This window comes from Microtus pennsylvanicus, chromosome 3 (genome assembly GCF_037038515.1).
Source record: "Microtus pennsylvanicus isolate mMicPen1 chromosome 3, mMicPen1.hap1, whole genome shotgun sequence".
Taxonomy (NCBI): Eukaryota; Metazoa; Chordata; class Mammalia; order Rodentia; family Cricetidae; genus Microtus; species Microtus pennsylvanicus.
In genome coordinates, this window is record NC_134581.1 from 38,532,201 (window position 1) to 38,555,476 (window position 23,276).

Genomic DNA, 23,276 nt, shown 5'->3' on the forward strand with positions numbered 1-23,276 from the left:
CAACCTTAAAAAAAAATTGAACTCTCAGAGTCTTTTTGGAAAGTGCTTAAATCATCTGGAGATAAATATCACTTGGTGTCCTTGTTTTCTAACAAATGGCATTTTCCATTGTTTCCATTAATTTCACCCATATTCGTTTTAAAAATCACAAGGCCCCTATCCTCATCAGCAAAACAAAGATGAACGATTTATCATATAAAACCAGTAATTACATTCTGATTTACGAAAGATTTTTGTTTCTGCTTTTCGTCTGTTTTTAAGAAGTCCTCCCGTGATTAACTGTAAAGAGGAATGGTTTACACCTCAAATTAGAAGCCATTAATTAGCATGACGAAGTCAACTGCAAGATACACAGATAATTTAAATTATTTAATCACTAATCACCTTGGCTAAACTATAATATTCTCTTTCAATAACCTTCGGAGGATTATCGACCGGTCAGTAATTTACCTCCATATCAGTTAGAGATAAGTATTAGCTAGCGTCCTTTCCTTTTCCTCAGATTTATATTAGCCCTTCTTGTAAACACTTTAAAAAGCTTTAGGGTTCTTCACTCCCAAATCCCTAATTAGCCATCACTAGCCTTTTTGTAATAAGGGGGAAAAGATGGTCTGAAGTACAAATCTGGAGTTCCTCTTGTCCGTTTAACAAAACAAAAACATTTTTTTAAAAATCGAACGCTTCAGGCAATGGTAGTAATAAAAGAAATATGCAGAGGTGGCTTCGGGAAATAACGGGTTTGCAAAACGCAAATGCCTCACAAAAAAAAAAAAGCAGCCCGAACCTCTATTGCAATCCACGGCACTCCAATAAATTACACAACACTTGCACAGGCTGCAGAAATATTGCAGGACAAGACTTACACAGATGCCAATCCGCAGCATTTATACACATGCACATGGCAAGACAGAAAGCAAACACTAGCGTTCAAGTCGGGCAGGGCGGCGCGATCCCGACTTGGCCCAGAGTGAGAGTGCTCCCTGAGTGTCTCTGTGCGTGCGTGAGAGTGAGCCCCATCCTCCCGGCATTTCCCCTCTTTGGGCAGTTTTGCTTCATTTGTTTCCTATTTCTGCTACATAGAAACTAACTTCCATCTCAGCCCAGCCAGCGCCGCTGAATAGAGCCTGTGCTGCGGCTCCGTGTGCGTCAGATTCCTCCGCGCAGCCGTGCCGGCCCCCTCCTTCCCTCCCTCCCTTCCTCCCTCCCGCGGGCGGCCTCCTTAGAGAAAGCGCCAGCCAAGCAGCCCGCCGTTTCGGCTCCGGCATCTTCTCGGGCTGCCAATAGAGAAATAAGTCGCGGCCCGGGCCGCCCGGAGGGGTGTCAGCGCGGGCGTTAGGCCTAGGCCGAGGCACTCCTTTTCCCGCGGGGGGCGGGGGCGGCGAGTGCGGGCCGCGAAGGCGCGGACTCCTTTCTGTGGCGGAGGGATCCCGGCGGAGGCGGCCGCAGCCCGGGCCGCTGCCTGAGAGTTGTTGTTTCCTCCTCCTCCTCCTCCTCCGCCTCCGCCGCCGTTGCTTGAATGGTGGAGCCGAGGCTCGGCTCGTGAGCACACACTGACAGCTACAGGGCAGGCGGCGGCACCGTCCCCGCTTCCCCTCGGCGGCGGGCTGTCCCGCCGGCGGCCCCGAAGTGACCCGCAAACATGTCTCGTGAGAGGAAAGGCCTCTCGGAGCTGCGATCGGGTAAGTCGGGCGCTGCGGGGCCGCCGCGCCGGGCGGACTCGCCCGCGGGCCCCCGCCCCCCGCGGCCGCTCAGCCCGTGTCTCCCCGTCCCTCTCTCCCGCGCAGAGCTCTACTTCCTCATCGCCCGGTTCCTGGAAGATGGACCCTGTCAGCAGGCGGCTCAGGTAGGCGGCGCGCGTCGCGGGCCGGGCGGGCGGGCGCTCGCGGTGGCCGCCCGCGGGCGTGGGGGAGGGCGGCGGCGGCGGCGTTGCCGCGGCCCGGGGCGCGGGGCTCAGCGGTCCCCGCTTTGTTGTTGCAGGTGCTGATCCGCGAAGTGGCCGAGAAGGAGGTAAGGGCGCGGCGGGTCGGTGCGTCCCGCTGCCGTACGGCCTCGGTCGGGCCGCTGCGCGAGCCCGGGCATCGAGCGGGGCGAGGGGCGCGGGGCGCGGGGGTCCCCGGCGGGGCGCGGGCCGGGCTGGGGAGGGGAGCGGCGCGGGCCGGGCCGGGGGCCGCGCTCACCGGGCGTCCTGTCCCCGCAGCTGCTGCCCCGGCGCACCGACTGGACTGGGAAGGAGCACCCCAGGACCTACCAGAATCTGGTGAGACATTCCCAGCGCACAGCAAAGAAACTTTTCCCCGAGTCGAATAAAAATTGAATTTCCCGCAATTTTTTACAGAGACAAAAACTTGGCCTCGGAACGGGAAAGCTGCAAAGGCCACGGGGAGGGTTGGGAGGCAGGAGCGGGGGCTGCGGGGGGCGGCGGCTGGGGGTGCGGACGCCCCGGGGCCGCAGGGGCCGTGGACAATTTATTTGTGATATTTTGTTAATGTGCTAGAAATAAAGATACGTCATGAGTGTTGTGCAGTGCAAGGCCGGAGGAGGAGGGGCCGGCGCGCGCGTCCGTGCGGGCGGGCGGGCGCGGGCGGGCGCGCGCGCGAGGCGGCGGCGGCGGCGGCGGCAGCGGGAGCGGCGCAAGCCTAGAGAGCGCGCTCGCCAGCTCCTCGCTTGCTCTGCACGCGCGGCCGGCTCAGCTTTCTCCAGACCCACACAATAGCTAGTGACTGACTAACTGCTCCGAAGTGGCATTAGCATTTCACAAGGAGGCCATTCAGGCAACGGACGAACCTTGGCAAGATTTTTCCCTTTTTCTTTCCTCCTTCTCCTCTTCCTTTTGCTTTCCGTAGATCTAGACGTAGATTTTATTTATTTTTATCTTTTTTTTTTTTCGGTTGGAGGCGTTCAGATAGATACTTGGTCTTACCTTCCCGGCGGCACATTTTGCATTTACAAAACCATACCTGCCGAAGTATTAATTTAGAAGTTTTAAAATGCGTTTTCTAATTTTGCTGATTCTTGGGGTATATTCCCTTCTTTTATTAAAAACTCAGTAATGAAGGGCATTGAAGAGTTTGATTTTTATCTACATAAGTTGCCGTGGGCTGGACCTTGGGTCTTCATTTTTTTGTTTATATTGAGATGTTTTAATTCCTTGAAAAAATACTTTTAAAAATAGTTGGTGGGTTTTGCAAGGCAATAATTGTAAAAAAAAAATTGCTCCTACAAAATGGAGCTATCTCTTGAGTATTGTGAATGGAAAGGAAAGTCTTGGTGCTAGTTTACTTTAAAGGAGCTGTGGTTTCCGCAGCATCCTCTGTGTACACTGATTGACGTTGTTTGTACTAACGTGTTGAATAGTCAATTATAACAGGGGCCATCGAGCAGCTGAAATTTAGACGATACATTGAGAAAATGTTCTGAGCCGCTTGTGTCTGCTCGAGGTAGTTGCGGTCACTTGTGTTGTCAGGGCTGTCGTGAGTAGGCAGTTTTTTAGTAGTTGAGAATGACTGTCTTAGGTGAGGTGATGGCATAACCTGATTCTCATAGCTTTTGTGTGGTTTTGCATAGGATTCGCATAGCTTTTGTGTGCATGTGTTAGGATTTAATATAAACCATTGATGACTACGGGATTGTTTAGGCTTAAGAAAACCGAGGGGAGACTGTTTTGTATCCATGCCTAAAGTTCAAGCAGCGATTTAGGGTAGTTCAGTCAATACTTGGGCCAATCCTAAAGTGATTGGTATTTGAAGTAAACTCCAAGGTTTACTACTTGCAATATTTTAAGTTAAATACTTTTTTGGCAAAAATCTTCAGTATATTTCCATGTCTTCCTTGCTGTTTAAGAAAAATCAACTCTAAAAATACTATCAAAAAGATACGGCGTGTTTTACCAAACTCGTTTTTTCCTTTCTTTTAAAAAGCCCACAAATTCCAAGTCACTACAAATTGCTGTCCTTTTAACTTTAAGTGTTTTAGATTTTTGATCAAAGCTACTAATAGTGTTTGACTAAATAATGGGAGTGGCTAATCGGTATAGGAATATCATTTTGTTTTTCTGGTGAAAACACTAATGCAGATTTAGATTTAGACCTAATTTAATTTTAGAGAGGGTTCTCATCGGCTCAAATAGTAAAATGAAATATTCAGAGTTTTTCAGGTTTCTTAAATTGTCTTTGTTAGTGTGTTATTTATGAAGAGCCACATGCTTTGTACGAAGGTGGTTTTTCTTGCTGAAAAGTTTTTTATCTCAACAATCACCATGGCTTTACTCTAAAGACAGGTAAAAACTCTTAACTGGAACTTGCAGTTGATTCTTGTTCTCTTTTATTTACTCAGCATAAAACTGCTGAGTGCAAGGTACCCTTTAAAGTACTTGTGCATCCATCAGTCCCATTGCTGAGATGTGTGAGAATATGGCTGTGTTCATCTCATTGGAATTGCAGTTTAAGTTAGCCTTAAGAATATTTTGGTTGCCAGGTTTCTGAGCACATTAGTAGATCAGGAAATTTTCTGTTTTAATAAACACATGCAAAGTCTCTTGCATATTCTTTTATCTTAATTTAATTTCATAATTTATAACCTAAAGTTTTACTTTTTGTATGCATCAAATTGAACAAAAATTGCCTTAAAATTATCTAGTGTGTGAAAATGTAGTTTCAGTAGTTTATACTTGTACATGGAAATGGTTTGTTGGTGTATTAACCGATGAGCTGAGCAGTATTTTAAGTGGAAAAATTCATGTGAAATTGGAATTTTCTAGACAGTCTTTAGGAAAAATATGTACGTTTGTACTTGAGTTTGAAAATAAGTATTGATCAGCATTACTTGGAATACATTGATTGGAATTACATTGGAATCAGCTTTGGTCCAGAAGAAAATGAAGTGTTTAGTGCAGTTTTGAAAGTTTTATAAGTTAAAAAAGTAAAATTCATACATGTATGTGTGTATATGTATATATGATTGAAAAAGGCAATTCTCAAGAACTGAGAATTTTGTCTTTGCTATTAAAAGAATGTGATGGATTATTATCTGGTCGAACACTTAAAATATTTTAAAAGTGAATGGAATTCAATAGGATATTAAAATTGTTTTGAGGTCTGATTTAAGTTTATTCAGAGTTTATATTTTTTAACCTACAATTTTTTTAAGGTAAAGGACATTTTTCAAGTATTCATCAGAATTCTTTTAAATGAAGCCAAGTATTAAGCCAGAAAAGTATTTATTTTTTAAGATAGGCTGGCCTTGAACTAACTCTCCCAGTGTAACTGAGGTTGACCTTGATTTTCCTGATGTTTCTGCCTGCACTCCCAGGAGTGCTGGGATTACAGAGTGGTTTATGCAGTGCAAGGAAATGAACCAAGGAGCTTTGTGCATGTTTGCTGAGCACTTCACAGATTGAGCTAGCTACATCTTCAGTCCGTTCACATTTTATAGAGTAAGAGGTCTATGTTTTGGACAGTGTTCTCAGCTTTTTACTATGGGATTTCACTTACCTCAAGGTGCAGCCTTACAGTTGGTTGGCCTGCGTCAGCTTCCCAAGTGTTGGGGTTATAGGCTCATTTCCTAACTCAGTATTTGAATTTGTTGGTTCTTTAGTTCTGCTTCCCAGTTGCCTCCTTAATTAGTCATGATTGCTCTTTTATCAGATATTAACGTAGATTATTAAAGTATTTTCACTAGACTTGGGATGCTTTGATTACATTACTTCTTAAAGTTACTTCTTTTTTCGGTTGAGTTAAAGTTTTGCTAATTTAATAAAATGATGTAATTTTTTTGCTTTAAAAAAATAATCACTTTCCTTCCTTAAACTGATTGCATCTTACCTAGGTATCTTTTTCTCAAGGTGAAAGATTAGAAGTTAGGAGATATGGTTTGTTGTCTGAAACCTGGTGTTATGGGAAAACTAATTTCTCTCGCCTTGGTTATTTGTAACCATATATGAAAGCATGGACTGAAAAGTAACTAAAACTAAGTTTTGAGTTAGAAATAGCAGTACATTGTTTTTAAGTTCTTAGCATTTATGTTTGGAGTTTAGTTTTTTATAATGGAAAAATTAACCTATAGAAATGATGCCAGTTTTGGAAACTGAATAAATGCTTTCCATAGTACTATTCTTTGGTGGTCATCCTACTTTGGTTTCTGTTGCTGTGATAAAACTCTGCAAGGAAAAAAAAGCAATGTGGGGAGGAAAGGGTTATTTTATCCCAGAACTCCCAGGTCACTATCCATCCCTGAGGGAACTTGGAGGAATTCATGTCAAATACCTGGAGGCAGAAACTAAAGAAGAGGCATGGAAGATGCTGCTTATTGACTTACTCCCTGGTTTGCTTAGTGACTTTTCTTACACAGTTTAGGCTGGGCCTACCTACAGTGAGCTAGACCCTCATCAATACATGGTCTCAGGATGCTTTGATGAAAGCCGTTCCTCTTCCCAGGTGTGTCAGGTTGACGACTGAGTTATTATAATACCATTTCTTCTTGTAAAGATAAAGATTTCTGAGATAGTAGCCGAATTGTAAACCACCTCTTTATTACTCTGTAACTACTGTGTTTTTTCACTTTGGTTTAAGTAAGTTATTGGTAGCTTCAGATTTAGAGATGAATAGAGGGTCCTGAATAGAATTTACTTAAGTATATGTCTTAAGTATACAGTACTTAGAGTATGCTGATTAAAGTGAGTGTCATGGAATTAAACTTAGAGGTTATTTTAAAGAAAGCGCTAGCATAGTCGAGTGTTAAACTAGAAATTTCTGGTCTGTATTAAGATACTTTGAGATTTGTATAAATCTTTTCCAGGTTGAAAGAGAGCATATGAAGAGGTACATATGTGTTGGTAGCATTACAAGGCTTTCATGGGTTTTTCCCTTCATTTTTAAATTCTTTGACAGTTTTCATACATGTGCATAATGAATTTTAGCTGCCCCTTTTTAAGAGTTTCAATTAAATAATAAGCTTAGCTTGGTAGTTCATGAAACTGGACTTTTAAAATGATTTACTGTTATAATTAGGGATGAAATGTGTTAGGTAAAAAAGGAAAATAGTATGTGCTGAAGGACCAAAACTTCATCTTTTTTTATGTATACAGTTATTCTCTTGGTACTTGGTATCATTTTTAAAAAATTGGATTCATTTATAAAATTTATGTGTGTACTTGTTGAGTGTGGGTTTTTATGCATGTGTGATTGTGAATGTCAGGTCAACCTTGACATGGTGGTCCTTAGGCTGTCTAGCATGTACCAAGGATCCATCAACCTGTTTGTCTTTTCAGAGCTAGAATTAATTACAAGTGTGGTTACCTGATATTTTTTTAACAAGGTTTCTCTGCACCAAACCCAAGCAATTAATCAACTTTATCCCCAAGCCCTATACATTTTTAAATTAAATGAATCCATATTAGATTCTTAATACATTGCCAAGTGAGGTGGACATAGAGGAATATTGGAATTGTTCCTTTCCTAACTGTTCATATAACTGAGACAGAGGAGTATCAAATGCATCCATTTGCTAATCTCTAAAATGGCCTAATAATGACAAATCCACCTTAAAAGGCTGGGAGTAGTAATGGGTGTAGAGTTTGGTTTGCTCTTGGCAACCACAGTGACAATAGTAAAGGCTGTAGAACTGTGTGGTGGTGTAGAAACTGTAATGGGATTTATTGTATCAGTTATTCATGGCATTACAGGTGATGGTAGCATGTTATAGAGGCAGTACCAAAGAATGCATGGGTTCTGCCACAGTTGGTATGACGTCCTGGGTTTCTGTCATGAATGGAGAGCATGTATATGACTTAGGAAAGGGTATAGTGCAACAATGCACAAAGTAAGTACTGTGAGCGGGATTGGTTGACTCTGGTTTACTTTTGGAGTGCAGAAACACTAGTTTGTAGGCAACTTGATGAAACACCTGTCTGAAACTTCCATCTATCTCTACGTGTCAGGTGCTTTAGTTATCTTGTACTGAAAGCTGAAACAGCTAAAAATGAAACTGGCTGTTTGTTAGTATTATTACATTGACACTTTTAATAATAGCAGTTTAAGGATTTTTCCCCCTTATCTTTTCATGAGGGGGTATCTTTATCAGATTCATAAATTTGAGTTTTAAATTGTACTCTAATATTAATATGTTTGAGAGAATTTATTGTACATAGCAAATATTTAATTTTAAAAACTCAGGGTGTTGCTCTGAATTGAGCATTCCTGCTTTGCTGTATGGAGAAATCTGAAGAGGTTTTTTTGTTTTTTTTTTTTAAAGCAGAACAGTCAGAGTTTATATGAATAAAGTTGAAGATATTTATGTTGTCATTTTCTTTAACTGACAGGTACTGTATTGATAAGATAACTGAATTATCTAAATGTGTTCTTTTGATTGAATTCTTGAAGACAGGCATTCATGTTATGTTTGTTTCCAAATACTTAGTAAGTAAAGTTCCCAGATTAATTTTGATATTGGCAAGGTTCTGTGTTGTTAAGCATCTTATAAGGAAGTGATGAAAATTTAAGAATTCTCAAATTAGTTAACCTAACTTAGAAAATTTGATTTATAGATTCTATTAAATTTTTAATGCTCAAGCTTGTGTGATTACTGGGGAAAACTAAAGTTTTGAGAAGGAAACAGTACTATAAACTGTTGGAATCTGGAGACCCGGACCTGATTAGTTTGTCTCCTATTTTCTGAAGATAAATTCTTGGACAAATTTACCTTATAGGTAGAGTTTTCTACATTTGTTAGTAAATCTTTAGTCTTTACAAAAAAAAGATTAAGTTTTGAAAAATAGTTGGCACCAAGATGTTTTTTTGTGGAGAAGATAGTAAAAAGTTACTTAGAAAATGTATCCTAGCTTTAAAAATGATAAATAAAATTTAACTCATACTTCAAAAATCATAACAGCTTATAAATTTGGAAGTTTTGAGACTTTTAGTTTTAAAATTATGTAGTTTTTATGAAAAGGCTTATAAACAGTGAATATGTTTTTTGTAATTTTTAAAGTACTAGAATAGTTAGAAAAATGAGAGTTGTATTCTACTCAACTGGTCTTTTATAATGCAAAATACAGAGAGCAGAAGTAGCCAGCCCTTTTGATCTGACAAAGATTTTTGACCTAATCACATGGAAGGAGTGAATATGAAGTATTTTAATTAAAACATATTAGTGCTGAACATTGATCATCATTTTCATAAATATCAATTTGCTAGAGGAAAGGACATTTTTAGGTCAACATAGGAAAAACAAGTAATTGAAATGACTATTGAGTTAACTTCATTCTGAAAGTTCACTGGATTTTATATTGATATGTAATTCATGTGTATATGTAATCCAGAAGTAAAACTGACAAGGGGGACAAAGGGGACTAAAAGGAGTCTGGATGAGAGAATGTCAGGTAGGGACCTGGGGAGAAATATACCCAGTGTGTATTATATACTTGTATGAAAGTTTAAAAAAATAAAGCTATCCCAAACAGTTTCCTGGATTAGGTAATATTTCTTCCCAATATATGGGTAGTCACTATGTAATATACGCTTGGAGTGTCCTTAAAGTAACAGTAGACTCTTTACTGTGTAGTGCTAAGGGCATCAGATGGTTCAAAGAATAAATTAGTGATGCCTTCTTTGTGGTGATGAGGACACTTAGATTTAACAGTGCTTTCTCCATTCACTTTGTAAGTCTAATGCCTGGCTGCTTTGACATGAGATGTCTTTTTCTTTTAAAAGTTGAATAAGAAGTTCTTTTGGTAAGTTGAGACAGGGTTTCTCTGTATAACCCTGGTTGTCTTAGATCTTGCTGTGAAGACCAGGCTGGTCTCGTAACTGCCTTTGTCTGCTTCCCAAGTGCAGGGTTGAAAGTTGTACCTCACCACTGTCCAGCTGAATAAGAGAAGTACTTAATCATAGTATGTCTAATGGAAATCATTGGTTTTCAGTTTCCTTATAGCAACATCCTTCTGATGATACCTTTTTTTTTCCTTAAAAAAACTTAAATATTTTATGAATGAGTACTCTGCACGTATACCTGAATGCTAGAAGAAGGCATCAGTTCCTATTATAGACAGTTGTGAAACACCATTTGGTTGCCGGGAATTGAACTCAGGACCATTGGAAGAGCAGCTAGCATTCTTAATCGCTGAGCCATCACCTCTCCAGCTCCTGATTACACTACCTTCTGATAATTGCTGAACTTAGTTTACTTTGCTTTTGCTGTGGTAAAAACCATGACCAAAAGCTACTTGGAGGAGGAAAGGGTTATTTCATCTTACCCCTTCATGTTACAGCCCTTCACTGAGAGAAGTAAGGACAAAAACTTAAGTGAGGCAGGAACAGAAACAAGCCAGAGAGCAGCACACTGGTTTAATTCTCCTTGTCTGCTTTCTTCGACAATACGGGACACCTGCCCAGGCGTCTTGAGACTTCCCACATCAATTTTCAGTGAAGAAAATGTTTCACAGACTTGTCTATAGATAATCTGTGCATTTTTTTAAAACTGAGTCACCTCTCTCACACAACATTAGGTTGTGTCCAGTTGACAGAAAACTGACCAGAATAGCTTGCTACCCAGAAACAGATTGGTTTACCCAAAGATGCAGATTAACCAGCCAGCCAGCTTAGTTTTGTTCCCTTTTTTCCTGGTATGCTGCAATTCACATTCTCAGATGATTATACCATTCAAATTGCAGTTAATAATTCTAGAAATATTTCTTATGTATGATCTGAGAAAGAAGTGATAAACATGTAATTTTGACCAAAGTGGAAAAGAAATGAGAAGAGCTGTATTGTTTTATAGAGAAGTTTTTACTCTGATGTGAAAAACATTGCTATAGACCTATGGATCATTCTTTGGAGAAAAGGGTCAGTAAAGTGCTTCTGGATTTTAAAGCCGAGTACCCTGCTTTGTAGCATTTTGTGTGGAGGGTCCATGGTTGCAGTTTTCCACATGAGTTCTAAACAAGGAGACTCCTAGGATTCCTGGCGTCCTGAGGAAGTTGAATGACCAACGCTAAGAATAGATGTAAGTTTGGGAATTAGCATAATAGTTTCCCAAAGAGAATATGTAGTGTGAGGAAAACATGTATGGGTTTGGGCTCTGACAACTAGGATCTCAAGGAACACCACTTTGTGGCCAGGTAGAAGAGGATCAACCTGTAAGAAGGAATGGATCCACAGATAGAGCAAAGCCAGAGGATAGCTTGAAAATTAAGGCTAGATGATGGAAGAGACATTAAGATACTGATTTATTTAAAAAAAAAAATCAGTAGTTAAGGTGAACTTCAATGATGCTTTTGTTTTTCTGGTGTTTTGTATTTATTTTAAAAATAAACTTGGGATTCTACTTTCAACATTACTTTTTAATAGAATTTTGTATTAAAGTACTTGGGAGCCTATATGCACTTAGGTCCAGTGAGAATATTTTGTGAACTCATGGTGATGTTAATGACTTTGATACAGTCATTATCATGATTTAGATCCCAGTTTTCCCCGCACTTGCTTATTTGTGTATGTGTGGGGGGCATGTTACATTCAGTGTGATTATTATTTTTATTATATTTATTCCCCAATATATTAATGAGTCAATATGTAATGTGTAACTTGGGATATAAAGTAACAGTTGATTCTTACACCAGGTCCAATGCTAAGGACATTACATGTGGTTTAATTTATTCAAGACCATAGCCAACAAGTACAGGGACCTCTTACATTGTCCTTTTATAACTACTTTCACTCTGTCTTAATGTCTCTAACCTTTAACAATGCTTTACCTGCTTTTCATTTCTAAAATAGTATCTCAAAAAGTGATAGAACTTGAATCATATAGTAGATAATTTTGGGAGATTGCACCACCCACTAGTCCTTGAGCATTTATTCTTGGATGCTTTTTGTTTTAATTTATGCAAATGAAAGCTGTTGACTGAGGCAAGAGAGTGAGAGAAGAAATGAGACTAATAATGAACTATCAAAAATAAAAAGAACATATCTGATGAGGCAAACACTAGAAATGCATCTGGATGATTAAAGCTGAAAAGGGGATGGAGAACAGGTTAGGATTTGGGGGTTTTGTGAAGAAACTTGAGGATATTTAAATGTAGGCATGAATAGGAAGGAGCTGGCTGAGAACTTCAGACTAAGGAGGACTAGCTTATGGTTTGGGTTTCTTTGAAGTCAAGTTAGGATTCATAGCATAGATAGAGAATTTAGATGTTACATATTAAGAGGAACAATTGCTCTAAGAAACAGTAGGTTAAGTTGTAGCTTTAGGGATTTGATGGGGGGAATAGCTCCCCCCATAAATAGATGAAAGGAGGTATGGAAAAGGACTCAGAGGAGCTTATTGTTAGTCTCTTTCACCCCCCCCCCCCCCACCTTTGGTGATACCTTATAGACTGCTGAAGAGAAATAGTGACACCAGAATGCTCAAGTATGTATTCCTTGGGGCTACTTACGTTAGCACACTTTAATGTTTAACACTTACGTTAGAACAATTTAAACCTGTACTTTCCTGTTTAATTTAGAATTTCATTTGGGGAATTTTCTATGGCTTTGAAAAATGTTTGAAACCACTAGAATAAAGCAAAACATTTTTTTTTCTCTATTTTGATGTGCTAGAATAAGTGCTAATAAAATGTTTTCAGTATTGGGTAGTGGCGAGGTCAGCATTTCTTTATTTGTTAACTTGTTTGTTTGCCTAAATAATCATTTATTAACCCTCAGAAGTAAATCGGTCTAATCCTGGGTCTTACACAGGACATAGACAAGTAAGTTGATTGGTGACGCAATGAGCACGAGACCTTTAGAAATTCCTCCTAGAGAGGCATAGAATGAATTTCTGATGAGGATTATAATTACCATTAGATTCCGACTGAGGTTTAAAGTATCAAGACTTATAAAGAATTGTTGTCCTCCTTTTTAATTGTTGCTGCCTTTTAAACTATAGCTGTCCTAGTCAGCAAGTGCAACTCTCCTGCTCCCAGCAGCAGTTGGGCTGCAAGAGTGGGTTCCCCAAGCCCCAATTCTTTTAAAGCTACCAATGGAACAGATCTAAATCTCTGTTGCTCTAAAGAATTTGAGATTCAAAGGTTGAATCTCTCCCTAGAGGCTGAATAGCAAGCAACTCACCTTCTGGTATCTCCCATGAAGTTTTCCTGCTCCTGCACCTTTCCTTATAAACCCTTCTCCACCTGGCTCTCCCTACTACTTCCTGTCAGCTAGTTGCTGACTCAGCCTCCTGATCACAGGTGACTTTTAATCAAACACGTCCTTACATCATTAAACAAATGTTCCAGAGCATAAACAAAGGTAACATACCTTAAAATATTCTGCAACAAAAAATTAAAGTACATAACAGTGCAATGTAAGGGTGATTAAGGGAAACTTGAAAGGAGAACAAAAGGTGTGCAGAAAGAAGGGACTAAGGTAGTATGAACAGCTTATGGAAGGACGTGAATTTTAGATATGAGAGAATGAGGTTTGGAAGTGGCTGGGTGAAGATTTCTAGTAGACATGTCAGTTTCTATATTTAATAGATCAAAAACTGGGCCGGACGGTGGTGGCGCACGCCTTTAATCCCAGCACTTGGGAGGCAGAGGCAGGCGGATCTCTGTGAGTTCGAGGCCAGCCTGGTCTACAAGAGCTAGTTCCAGGACAGGAACCAAAAGCTACGGAGAAACCCTGTCTCGAAAAAAAAATCAAAAAAAAGATAAAAAACTGGAGAAAGCATAGCATTTAAGAACTAAATGTCTCTTCTAACTTGAAAGTGAAATTTGAGTTTGAAAAATTGAAATAATCTGCATTATCAAAGAAAGCTTTAGTCAGAGTGTATTCATAATATTTTATTAAAAGGTACAGATCTGTAGAAAAGGTTACCAGTCTTACTATATGAAATGTATTCTTCCTGCAGATTGTAAAACAATACCGTTATGAACTTCATCTTGCTAAAGTAAGAAGACTGAAAAAAATTGAGTGGTTTTAGAGGTCATATTAAAATAGTTATATTTGGGCCAGAAAGATAGCTCAATGTTTTAAGAGCATTTGTAGCTCTTGCTGAAGACCCGAGTTGAGATTCCAGCACCTACGTTAGGCATCTCGTAACTGCCTGTAACTCCTGTTCTTAGGGATCTAATGCTTTCTTGTCTCGCAGGCACTGGTGGCATACAAACACATAGAAATGTAAAAAAAATTTTTAAAGCAATAATTGTACAAGTTTTGATTTGAAGGGCACATTATAAATACTCCAGGCCTTTTTCATGTGAAGTTTACTTTTAAATTTTTTTAACTTAAGGTATGTGTGTGTGTGTTTTATAGCAGGTATGCTGCTCTAATCACTCTGTTTATTAGACCTTTAAGACAGGGTCTTCTACTGATCCTGGCACTAGACTATCGGTAAGCAAGCCCCAGTCAGCAGTCCTCCTATCTCTATCCTCAGTTATAGGCATGCCTGACCACCTCTCGATTTTCTTGTGGGCTTTAGGGATTTGAACTCGGCTCCCCATGCTCACTCAACAAGCATCTTCTCAGGCTTAGTCATATTTTCAGTCCACCCGAGTTCTTTACAAGGTGAAGGGTGATGTTGGATACATATGTGTTGTATGGTTATCAGTCAGAATTTAGCATATCCATCCCCTGATACATTTATCATATCTATGTGTAGTAAGAACATTCAAGATATTTTGAGCTACTTAGATAACTTTGCTAACTATAATCACCTTGTAACCAGAATCCCGAACTTTTCTGGTGCTTATCAGACAAAAGTTTAAATATAATTTTAAAAATCTTTGTTTTCTTATAAATACTAAAGATAATTTAGTTTAAGAAAAGTTTAAATATAATTTTAAAAGTCTTTTGTTATGTTTTCTTATAAACACTAAAGATAATTTAGTTTACTAATGTGCTAGTTATTAGTGTTTTTTTTCTTTTTCGGTTTTTGAGAGAGGGTTTCTCTGTGTAACAGCCCTAGCTGTCTTAAAGTTGAAAACAGATTTATCTGGAGTCTCAAAGGCTTTACTGACACTGGCCAAAAGAGTATATTGTACATAATTTGTAATGCATATTTTATTAAAGCTCTTTTTTTCTAAAGAGATTCATTCTGCCAAGCCTTTTTGCTAACAACTTACATATATTCTAGACTGTTGTTTTTAATTATCAGTGTGACAGTATGGTTCCATGTTATCTTCACAACAGGAATGTCTTCTGGAGTAAGATTTCTCTTAATTAGCTTAGTGTTAGACAGATATTTATTAGCCAACATTATAAAATATTTATGTGCTGGGTGGCGGCAGCGCATGCCTTTAGTCCCCAGCACTTGGGAGGCAGAGGCAGGCGAATATCTGAGTTTGAGGCCAGCCTGGTTTACAGAGTGAATTCCAGGACAGCCAGGACTGTTTTGCAGAGAAACCTTGTCTCAAAAAAAAAAAACAACATATATACACACATAGGCGCGTATGTGTATAATAAAACCTAAAGATGTATCTTGGTAGTAGAATGTTTGCTTGCATGCTCAAGGCCTTGAGTTTTATCTTCAGCAGTGAGGAAGGGGAAAATAAAAGGAATAAAGCAGATAATATATCACGAAAGGATTTATTTATTTCCTAGCCTTCAGGATTATTTTAAGAAAGTCATATTAAGATTGCCCAGTGGGTGAAATCCTTTACAATTTGGGCTTAAGGCTTTTAGGCGTGGGTTCAAGGCCCCTTTTCAGTACTACAAATTACTGTGTTCCTTTGTTAATGTGTGTTACATTTTACTGGTGTTTGTCATTAATGTTTCATGTTCTAGACTTATTAAATACCAGTATAGTAATCTAATTTGATGTAATCATAGGTAATATCTATCTTACAATTTTTCAAAACAAATTTATACGGGAAGTGGCTTTTTTCTTTACCTTTTTGTGAATCTTTAATATCTGGCTTAGACTATTAGTTTTTGTTGATTCTATTGTGAAATCATAAGTCATGTATGTGGCCTCTGGAATCTACTACCCCACACAGAAAATGGCAGGGAAAAGGCAACCTAAGTGTTATTCTTAGTTGTGGTTTTCACCTGAAGAGTCATCATTGGTTCTCAGCATCTTTTGAGAGCATCTTACTTGAATGGTTATTTTCTATAATAGGACATATTTTATAACTTCGATAGGTAAATATAAAGTTGTGAGATAGTATATTCTAATTTAATTCATTTTAGATTTTGAAAAAAATTACTAAAAGATGAAATATTGAAAAAGAGGTGCTGTGGGAACTCCTTCAACCAATAGCCTTTAAGATACTGGCCCATTTTGGGTGTGGTCAAATGTACTATATATACAGATGTAAAAACGTGTGCAGCCCCTTGGCTGCTGGATTCGATTCCTGTTTTCCGCTCATGCAGAGGACTGCTGATCTGTGAGTCTACCCCTAAATAAAGCTACCTTTTTTATAGTCCATTCTGAGCTAGCATGGGACTATCTTATTATAATCGACAACAAACATGTTTCAAAAGTTAATCAGGTGTGTGGAGTTCTTAATGTGGTCCATCTTTTTATAGTAGATTGCTTATTTTACGGTTGAAACTTGTTTAATGCAACAGTTAGAATTTTGTCTCACGCGCCCCCCCCCCCGAAAGTTTTTTGGTAAATTAAAATTTTAGCATGATGGCGTGATGGTGCACACCTTTAATCCCAGCACTTGAGAGGCAGAGGCAGGCAGTCTCTTAGTTTGAGGCCAACATGGTCTATATAGTGAGTTCCAGAACAGCTGGAGCTATGGAGATAAACCCTATTTCGAAAAACAACAAAAGTTAGCATAGATGGTATATTAAATATCTTTTAGCTTTTTATAATGAGAATCTAAAAAGACTAATTGTTTTTAATTTAATTTTGCATTTTATTATTTATAATAGTTTCAGAACATTGACTTTATGGGTTTTTTTTTTTTTTAAATCTTTTTGCTGCTTTAAGGTTTTAAAAATCCCTATTTTTAATCTGCACCTCCCGACTGCTGCTAGGGTTATAAGTGTGTACCACCAGGCCTATAGTATCTGAGATTAAAAAAAAAAACAACCCAGAACATTATGCACCCTCGGCTACCCCTGCCCCCAAACTGTGTGTTTATCAGTGTGTAGTATTGGCACTGGCTAGCATGTTAATTTACAGAACTACGTTTAGTTTACATGAATTTATAGCAACTTTTTCTTCCTCAGTGTACTGGATGATAGGGTTACTTTGTTATGTGAGTTAAGTGGTTTAACAAAATCTGAACATTATCTTGGAGTGAAACAGTGTTGACTAGCCTAAACAGTATAATTTTTGAATCTCTTTTTACTTAACATTACATAGCAAATATTTTTGTTTGTTTGGACATAATAGGTTCCTATGTCTTTTTTTAACATAATAGGTGAAGTATTATAGACATCTTGCACCTGATCACTTGCTGCAAATCTGTCATCGACTAGGACCTCTTCTTGAGCAAGAAATTCCTCAGAGTGTTCCTGGAGTTCAAACTTTATTAGGAGCTGGGAGACAGTCCTTGTTACGTACAAGTAAAAGTATGAACTTTTTTTTTTTCAATTTAGACATTCTTTTTCTCAATTTTATAGTTTATTTTTGTATTTATAAAATGTATGTTTTGATAGGCTGCAAGCATGTGGTATGGAAAGGATCTGCTTTGGCTGCACTACATTGTGGAAGGCCACCAGAGTCTCCAGTTAACTATGGTAGCCCACCTAGCATTGGTAAGTTGAGTTTACTCATATCATGTTGTGATGTCCTCTAGGTAAAAGACTAATGAAAATAAAGTTTTTAGTTACTGTGATGTCACAGAGCTTTATATTATGCATATCAACATTCAAAGATGAGAAACTTCTCAGATTATGTAAGTAAATAACTTTAATAATGGTTGTAATGTACAATTATAAATTATAGGCATTGTTTCTTATGAAGATTGGGCATCTCAATGTTTTATTTTTTCCTCAAACTTCCTTACTAAAAGTTACATTATGTTCATTTAATTAGTATTATAATTCCAGTTCATTGTAATCTTAGTAAACAACTAGTTTGGTTTTCTTTTAATAAGCATTACATATTTTAATCCAAAGTTTCAAAGAGAACGAATTTGCAAATAAGTTTTCCTCTTGAATTGCTTTTTAGACACAGCCCATTGCCTCCATTCTACTTAGACTTTCTAGACATAGCCTATCACTTCTTGTGAATTTATAGAACGTTCTCAGGTATAGACTTCTTGATCTGTCTTATACTTTTCTCTCTTCCAGTATATTGTCTAGTATTATAATCTTAGCTTTATGACTTTACCTTTACTCTTCCTAAAACAGTAATAAAAAGGTAAATTATGACATTTTAGAGATATTTATTTCATCTACGATTATGTCAGCCCCTGGCTATTAGAGGTCTTCTGCTTGTTCTAGCTTCTTTTCTCACATGCCCGCTCCTGCCTGATATTTTTTAGTGGGGCCGAAAAATTCTTAGTATTTTAAAATAATGTCCACTTCATTATTTTTCCTTTCTAGAGCTTCAGTTAATCAAATAAAGATTTTTTTTTTAGTCTGTTGCTCTCTTTTCTGTTTACAATTTTTTCTTTCTGTTACGCATTCTGGATCATTTCATTTTACCTGTTTTCTAAAAGTATCCTGATAATTTGTATGTTATATAGTCATAGTTGGCTCTATTTTTTTTAATCTTTTATTGGTAAGATTTATCACCATTTTAGTATTAATCTAAGATTAAAATTAATTCTATAAAATATGCTATACTGCTTTTTCCTATTCCTTTCTTCCCTTCAGTTCATACTTTATCCCTCTATGCGTAATCCTCACTTAGCACCCCTCACCTCAGCATACTCATCCCAGTCTGCTTTCTCAGTAGCTGTTCTCCTTTCACAACTCAGTTTCTTGTGCTTTCTTCATCGTAGGTGTTAGCTTAACAGTCTCACAGTTTGTGATTAGTCATTTTAAGCATCTATTTTCTTTACATTTTATATTGCCCTTTGCTTCTTAATTTATCTCTCTTTAAATGTACTTCTCATTTCCATTTGACATAATGCTAACTTAAAATTCTTTTCACTTTTCTATCCTCTGGAAACATTGTAAAAACTTTGTAAAAGGGGCATTGCCCCTCCAAGGTCATTTTTTCCTTTCTTTTTTTTTTCTTTCATAAAATAGGATAATTCTTAAAGCTTTCGAAGATGTGTTTGCATTATACCAAAGTTCTTTTTAAATTTCCATTTCAAGTTACAGTTGACAAAACAAAGGAGTACGTTTTTGAAAAATGCACAATTTCCATGGGGATTTTAGTACTTACAAAGTTGTGCTTTCAGTTCTTAAGTAAATAATTTATCACATTTATTTTTAAGTTATATATGAGATTAAAAATTCCCCCATCCCATGATGACAAGCAACTTACTATGAATTCAGATGCACTCACAACTCCTTTCAGTTCTCTCTATACCTTTTCCCATAGTGATTATTGAGTTTGGTGTTGTGTTTTCATCTTTGTAAATGAAACAGTTCGTCATCTTTTCATTAGGTCTTTGATTTTTTTTTCAATTTCTTCAAAAATCCTTTGAATTTAATATTTGAACATTTCCTGGAAAAATTTTTGGAAATTGGATAATTCATAGTCAGGCTAAGTAGATTTTATATAGATATTAGTGCTTTATTCAGTTCCTCCAGTAAGACTCAATGAAATAAAATAGTCTCCTGTTATAGGAGGAGTGGGCCTGCTTCTCATCCCAGCCACCCGGCTAACTTAACCCCCAAAATAATCACACAGAAATTGTATTAATTAAATCACTGCCTTACCCATTAGTTCTAGCCTCTTATTGGCTAACTCTCACATCTTGATTAACCCATTTCTATTAAACCTGTGTATCACCACGTGACTGTGGCTTACTGGCAAGAGTCTAACCTACGTCCGTCTCAGGCAGAAGATTGATGGCATCTGCCTGTCTGCCCTCCTTTCCAGCATTTAGTTCTGTCTACTCCGCCTACCTAATTTTTGCCCTATCAAAAGGCCAATTCTTTATTCAACCAATGAAAGCAAAACATAGACAGAAGGACCTCCTACACCAGTCTCCCACAAAATAATTTACTTTTATTACATAAATGCTTTGATTGCTTAGGGACAGCAAGTGTAAATAAAGGTTAGTGTAAAATAGTTTTGAGTTTGCAGAACAAGTGGTGTCATTTGCATATCATAGCAGCTCTGTTAAGAGACCCCTTTTAGAACACTCCTGCATTGCTGGTGGGAGTGCAAGCTGGAATAACCCCTTTGGATATCAGTGTGGCAATTTCTCAAAAAATTAGGAAACAACCTTCTTCTACCCAGCAATACCACTTTTGGGTTATATCCAAAAGATGTTCAACTGTGCCACAAGTACATGTGCTCAGCTATGTTCATAGCAGCATTATTTGTCATAACCAGAACCTGGAAACAACCTAAATGCCCCTCTACTGAAGAATGGATAAGGAAAATGTGGTACATTTACACAATGGAGTACTACACAGCAGAAAAAATAACGACATCTTGAAATCTGCAGGCAAATGTATGGAGCTAGAAAACATCATTTTGAGTGAGGTAACCCAGACCCACAAAGACAATTATCATATGTACTCACTCTTAAGTGGCTTTTAAACATAAAGCAAAGAAAACGAGCCTACAAATCACAATCCCAGAGAACCTAGACAACAATGAGGACTAAGAGAGACATACGTGATGCATCTAATCTACATGGGAAGTAGAAAAAGACAAGATCTCCTTGGGAGAGGGTTGAAGGGGAGGGGAGAAGTAGGGAAGGGAGCAGAGAAAAAATATAGAGCTCAATAAAAGTCAATAAAAAAAGAGACCCCTTTTATTAATGAAGACACCGAATTGTAGACTTGGTAACAAATCTAGTGCGTTCCCTGGTTGCTTTGATTTGCAGCTTCTGCATTTAGTTTTATATAATTATTATATAGCACCCTTTTACTTCCGTGAAATAACTTATGCTTTAACATACCAGCTGTGTCCATGTATTATTTGAGAAAAGCAATTGTTGGAAGTGTGCCTTAGTATAGGGACTGTAGAAATAATGAATTGTGGCTATTTTCTCAAGTTTATGTATTGTCAGATAAGTACTTGAATTTGAAATCAGGGACTCAGTTTCCTAAGAAAATTATAGGAATCTTCATGTGTTAGACTTAGAACTGAGGATGATTTTGAACTTGAGATTCTCCTCCCTTTACCTCTTGAGAGCTGAGATTGTAGGTGTGTACCTTACCACACCTTTTCTCACGCAAGGGATGGAACTCAGTGTTTTCACTGTATGAGAACTCTACCAACTAAGCTACATTCCTAACTCCAAATTTTGTAGTTTGAATAATTGGATTTGTCTTACTTAATTAACTTTTACTGTTAGTTGCATCCTTTCCAGTTTCGTTTTCATTGCTGCCACAATAAATTATCTTAAAGCCAAACTTATGTTATTCTGTGCATTTCTCACTGAAGACTTGAATGCATTTTCACTGGAATTTAGTTAAAATGCACCTGCCACATGTTCTTTGTCCTTTTGTATTTTGTGTGCTAATCATCCTAGACTTACTTTGGGGCTTTCTCTCTTTTTTTCTTTTTATTGAGATTCTCATTGTGCATTTCAGGCTGACTTTGCAGAGTTAGAATTACAAGTCTCTACCACCTTGTCTAGCTCTGTCACTGACTTCTTGGAATTTTTATTGCATTTATTTTGTTTGTGAGTGGTGTGCCCATGCATGTACTACACATGTATATGGAGGTCAGAGAACAACTTGTGAGGATTGATTTTTTTTTTTTTCTTTTCATTTTCCCCACCATGTTGGTCCTAGGGATTGAACTCCAGGTAATTCGGCTTGTCAGCAAATCCCTTAACCCTTTTCCTGTCTCCACTTTTTTAATGTTCTTTAAGGCCTCAGGGTGCATGCTGTTCTCTCAACTTGGGACTATATTCCCCTCCTGTCAACATATTTTGTCTATTTTCAGTTTTTAGATTTCTAGATAAGTTACTTCAACTCCCCCCTCCCCATATGTTTGGAACCTTTACTATATGTTCCAAAATTTCTTGATAACATTTACCATTGTTTGTACCAGGCACTTTCTTTTGGGTCACCAATCAGCTCCCAAATTGTGACATGGAGACGACTTATTAGGCTTTTTTTCTGGCTAGCTCTTTTAACTTAAAATAACCTGTTTATCTACCTTTTGCCTAAGGGCTTTTTATTTTTTATTTCCCTGCTTCTTGTGTTTGGCTGACTGGCAGCTGCTTGCTTTCTGACCCTGGGTGTGTCCCCCCTTTCTTTCATCATTCTTCTCTCCTTTCCTTGCATTCTTCTCTAGCCTAGGTTTCTTCTCCTAATTATTCTCTCTGCCTTCCAGCCCTGCCTATCTCTACTGCATAACTATTGCCTGTTTAGCTTTTTATTAGACCAGTCAAACATCTCAAGATACCTTAGGCAGGCAAGGTGAAACAAATGCAACACACTTTTATATAATTAACACACACATCCTTACATTGTTAAGCAAATGCAGCATAAACAAATGTAACACATCTTTGCCCAATTAAAATAATATTCTACAACAATCTTATAAATTCTTATTTTCTGTCTTTCTTCCTTGCTAAGCTCAATCTCCACAAGTGTAAGTACCATGTCTTCTTTGTTAACATCCTATTGCCTAAACTTGGCTCAATGAGCTCTGTAAATGTTAGTTGGCAAAGTTAAATGACTGAGATGTTTGACATAGAAAAAACTATATAACGTTTTAAGGGTAGACATCTAAGTTTGATCCCCAGCACTAACGAAAAACTAATTTTTATTTTTTTCTGAGACAGGGTCTCTCTGTGTAGCCTTGCCTGTCCTGGAACTCATACTGTACACCAGGCTGGCCTCGAACTTAGAGATCTGCCTGCCTCTGCCTCCCAAGAACTGTGATTAAAGGTGTCCCTCACCATACTTGGCCAAAAACTAAAAAAAATAAAGAATTTTTATTAAAATAACTTGATTTTTTTTTTGCCAATGTTTAAAATTTAAAAGTACTCGTTTACTGTAGTATTTTCTAGTTGAAGTAGCATCAGATTGATTTCTAGTAAAGAAAATGGGAAATAAATACCATCTCTAGGAATAATAATAGTCATTCTTTTCTTTTTATGTATTTGGCTCATGTAACTTTTTGTATAATTCCTGGGATTATCATTTCTTCCTGCCTGAAATTTCACCTGCTTTGCTTCTTCTTTTTGGACCTCGTTCATCTCCTATTTACTAAATCTGTTTTTCTGTTTTTTGTTTTTTTTTTTAAAGTAAACCAAC

The 23,276-nt window shown here is 37.9% G+C and overlaps 1 protein-coding gene across 4 annotated transcripts in view; it reads left to right on the top strand.

The window, feature by feature from the left end:
- Positions 1-1,438: 1,438 nt before the first annotated feature.
- The window catches only part of Phip (PHIP subunit of CUL4-Ring ligase complex), a 121,048-nt gene continuing 99,210 nt past the window's right edge, over positions 1,439-23,276 (top strand). For 3 of the 4 annotated variants that reach the window (XM_075965114.1, XM_075965115.1, XM_075965116.1), the window contains exons 1-6: positions 1,439-1,679; positions 1,785-1,843; positions 1,978-2,007; positions 2,198-2,257; positions 17,345-17,495; positions 17,583-17,681. In XM_075965114.1, coding sequence (XP_075821229.1) covers positions 1,640-1,679; positions 1,785-1,843; positions 1,978-2,007; positions 2,198-2,257; positions 17,345-17,495; positions 17,583-17,681 — 439 coding nt within the window. In that variant the 5' untranslated portion in view covers positions 1,439-1,639. Of the gene's footprint in view, positions 1,680-1,784; positions 1,844-1,977; positions 2,008-2,197; positions 2,258-17,344; positions 17,496-17,582; positions 17,682-23,276 lie in introns of those variants that run through there. The other variant, XM_075965117.1, reaches the window with a different exon arrangement.